Source organism: Austrofundulus limnaeus, unplaced genomic scaffold (assembly GCF_001266775.1).
Source record: "Austrofundulus limnaeus strain Quisiro unplaced genomic scaffold, Austrofundulus_limnaeus-1.0 Scaffold1791, whole genome shotgun sequence".
Taxonomy (NCBI): Eukaryota; Metazoa; Chordata; class Actinopteri; order Cyprinodontiformes; family Rivulidae; genus Austrofundulus; species Austrofundulus limnaeus.
This window is the reverse complement of record NW_013954193.1, coordinates 32,274-34,838: the sequence shown is the minus strand read 5'-3', so window position 1 is coordinate 34,838 and position 2,565 is coordinate 32,274. Positions and strand designations below refer to the sequence as shown.

The following is a 2,565-nucleotide window of genomic DNA, read 5'->3' as shown; positions in this document are numbered from 1 at the left end:
CACTTCCTCGTCCGACATTAAACAGAGCCCGACAGAGGAGGGAGGGGCGGGGAGGCTGTCGCCGTGCAGCGCTTCAAACTTCAGCGTTGGCTGCGATTTTGAAGCTGAAATCRCGTTCGGTGTGAACGCACCATAATASAGATGAATGTCTGCAGAGCTCTGCAGGCAGGTCGGGCATGCACATGTGTTTTAAACGTTTACATCTCCTGCAGCAGGACTGAGTGTCACAGGACAGACTCTCCTCAGTTCACCAGTGAGCCGTAGCCCCCTGAGAACCCACCTCTTTGAGAGGTTTGAGTCTGTTTGTAGTCTGATGGTCAGATTTCATGAATTATTTAATGAGGGGTTAAAACAATGAGCTCATCTCTAAAGAGAGCGACAGGCCACCCTCAGTGTTTACATTTTGGTGAATGAAACCAAAGACAGACACTTTCCTACATCTCGTCTCCACCCTTTGATCAGTTTCTATTGTTTTCTTCTCCACTCTTACAGGTAATCCTGGACAGCAGGACCAACCGAGCTGAGCTGGAACTCTTCCCCCGCTACCTCCTGTTCCTCCGCCAACAACCGGCCACGCGCTCCCCTCAGTCCAACATCTGGGTCAACATGGGTATGACCAGCCTGCGAATGCTTCCACCATATTTACCCCCACCAAGAGGTAACGTAAGCCTGCAGCAAGAGCAGAGCAAGTTATTGATCGATGCTTCACTCCCGCATCCCCCTCTTTTAATCTCCCCTGCGTGGACTGAGCTCTGGAGCAGGCTGGGGGACTGAACCAGGGGGTCACTAATCACTGCACAGGTTACATCATGTAAACCGTTGTTTGACCATTTTCACAGCTGCACAACTGTTGTTAGTGGTGACATCACAGTCTGGAGATGATGATGTCATCCAGTGATGAAGGCTGTGATGCTCTGATGACTGAAACACTGATCTTAACCCAGCTTCAACCACACATGTGCCCACATGCAGAGAATAACTAAATATACAGACAGAGCTGTACAGGAACTAAGTACAAATACTTTGTTATGGTATTTAAGTAGAATTTTTGGGTATCTGTACTTGAGTAATTATTTTTCAGCCTACTTTTTACTTCTACTTCTTACATTTTAAAAAAAAGACAAGAAGTAGAAAGTTGTTACTTTTATTTAATTTTTGCTTGTTTTCATTCAAGCTGGTAAAAAAATAAATACTATCCATATAAACTGTGCCTCCTAGATAGAGTGAATTTAACTGTGGTTGAATGAGAAGTATAAATATATAAAACTCTGACAGCGTATTAGTTTGTACACAAACAAATCATGACACACTCCAGCAGGACATAGCAGACAACATGTAGCCTAGTATGAAGATGCATGTGGCAGCATTTATATAAATGTCCTTACAGAAACTCTAACTGCTCATTTTTAATCAATACTTTTACTTTTAATACTTAAGTACAAAATAAATCAGATACTTGAAGACTTTTACTCAAGTAATATTCCAGGAGACTTTAACTTTTACCAAAGTATCACTTTGTGGTATTTTATACAACACCGTATACAGATACAGATTTATTTGTTGCTACATTTCCACAACTGATGTGACCAGCTACATATGTCCAGTTCTCATCTATCCTGGAAACTGGAGATGCACCAACTCTGGGCTTGTGAACGAAAACGGATTTCCAGTTTGTGTATGGCCCGTCCATCTTCATCGTCCAGAGGAGGGACAGTGGGAATATTGGTTTGGACATGGATGCAGTTAGAGAGGACATGGAGGTAGCTGGACAGAGGACTTAGGCTGTGTCTCAATTCAGGGGCTGGGTCCTCATGAGTGGCATTTTTCGGCTGCATACATCATTGCCCCGCATGGAGAACTGTCCCAGTTCAAAGGCTCCTCATCAATGGCAGAGGAATGTGGCCTACTTCCTGTTGAAATCTGAGGATGCGTTCGTGTATCCTTACCAGCCGAGCATCCCAGGATTCAATGTGCCGGCAGCAAAATAAACAGAGAAATGAAGACGGTGGAGATTTCATTTTTTTTAATGAGTCGACACAGTTTGAATATTACCACGGTCCAAAGGATTTGTTTTTAAAAGTATGTTCAGCAACTTAGCTGATGAAATTCATGCTGCAATAAGATGTTAAATAAAAGAAAATGCAACTACAAGTTATGAGAATAAAGTCATATTACAACATTAAAGTCGTATAAAAGTCATAATATTATGAGAATAAAATCGTAATATTACAAGATTAAAGTCATACTACGAGAAAAAAGTTATAATATCCTAGCCTTTACATGAAAAAGCATACAGTCATCACTGCATTAAAATGATGAATGTTGTCAAGTTGTTCTTTAATATTGTTTAAAATAAATAGTTATTCTTTTAGCACATTTGTATCACATCATCAGTAGCAGGACTTGGAAATTGTGCAAACGACTATAAACTGAAGCTGTATTGTATTTAATGGATGCGTTGACAGATTTAGTCACATAGTTAATTTGGATGAAATCATTAATAACAGTGATCCAGGTCATCATGGACTACTTTATAAACACACACACACACATGGCTGTACACAG

General features: G+C 41.0%; 1 protein-coding gene across 1 annotated transcript in view; it reads left to right on the top strand.

Annotated features, from left to right (window-relative positions):
• Positions 1 to 2,565, top strand: part of LOC106536368 (ubiquitin carboxyl-terminal hydrolase 32) — a gene marked incomplete at both ends in the record, with an annotated part of 57,582 nt that overhangs the window by 31,439 nt on the left and 23,578 nt on the right. The window contains 1 exon segment of the mRNA XM_014033627.1: positions 493 to 658. Within this exon segment, the coding sequence (XP_013889081.1) occupies positions 493 to 658 (166 nt within the window).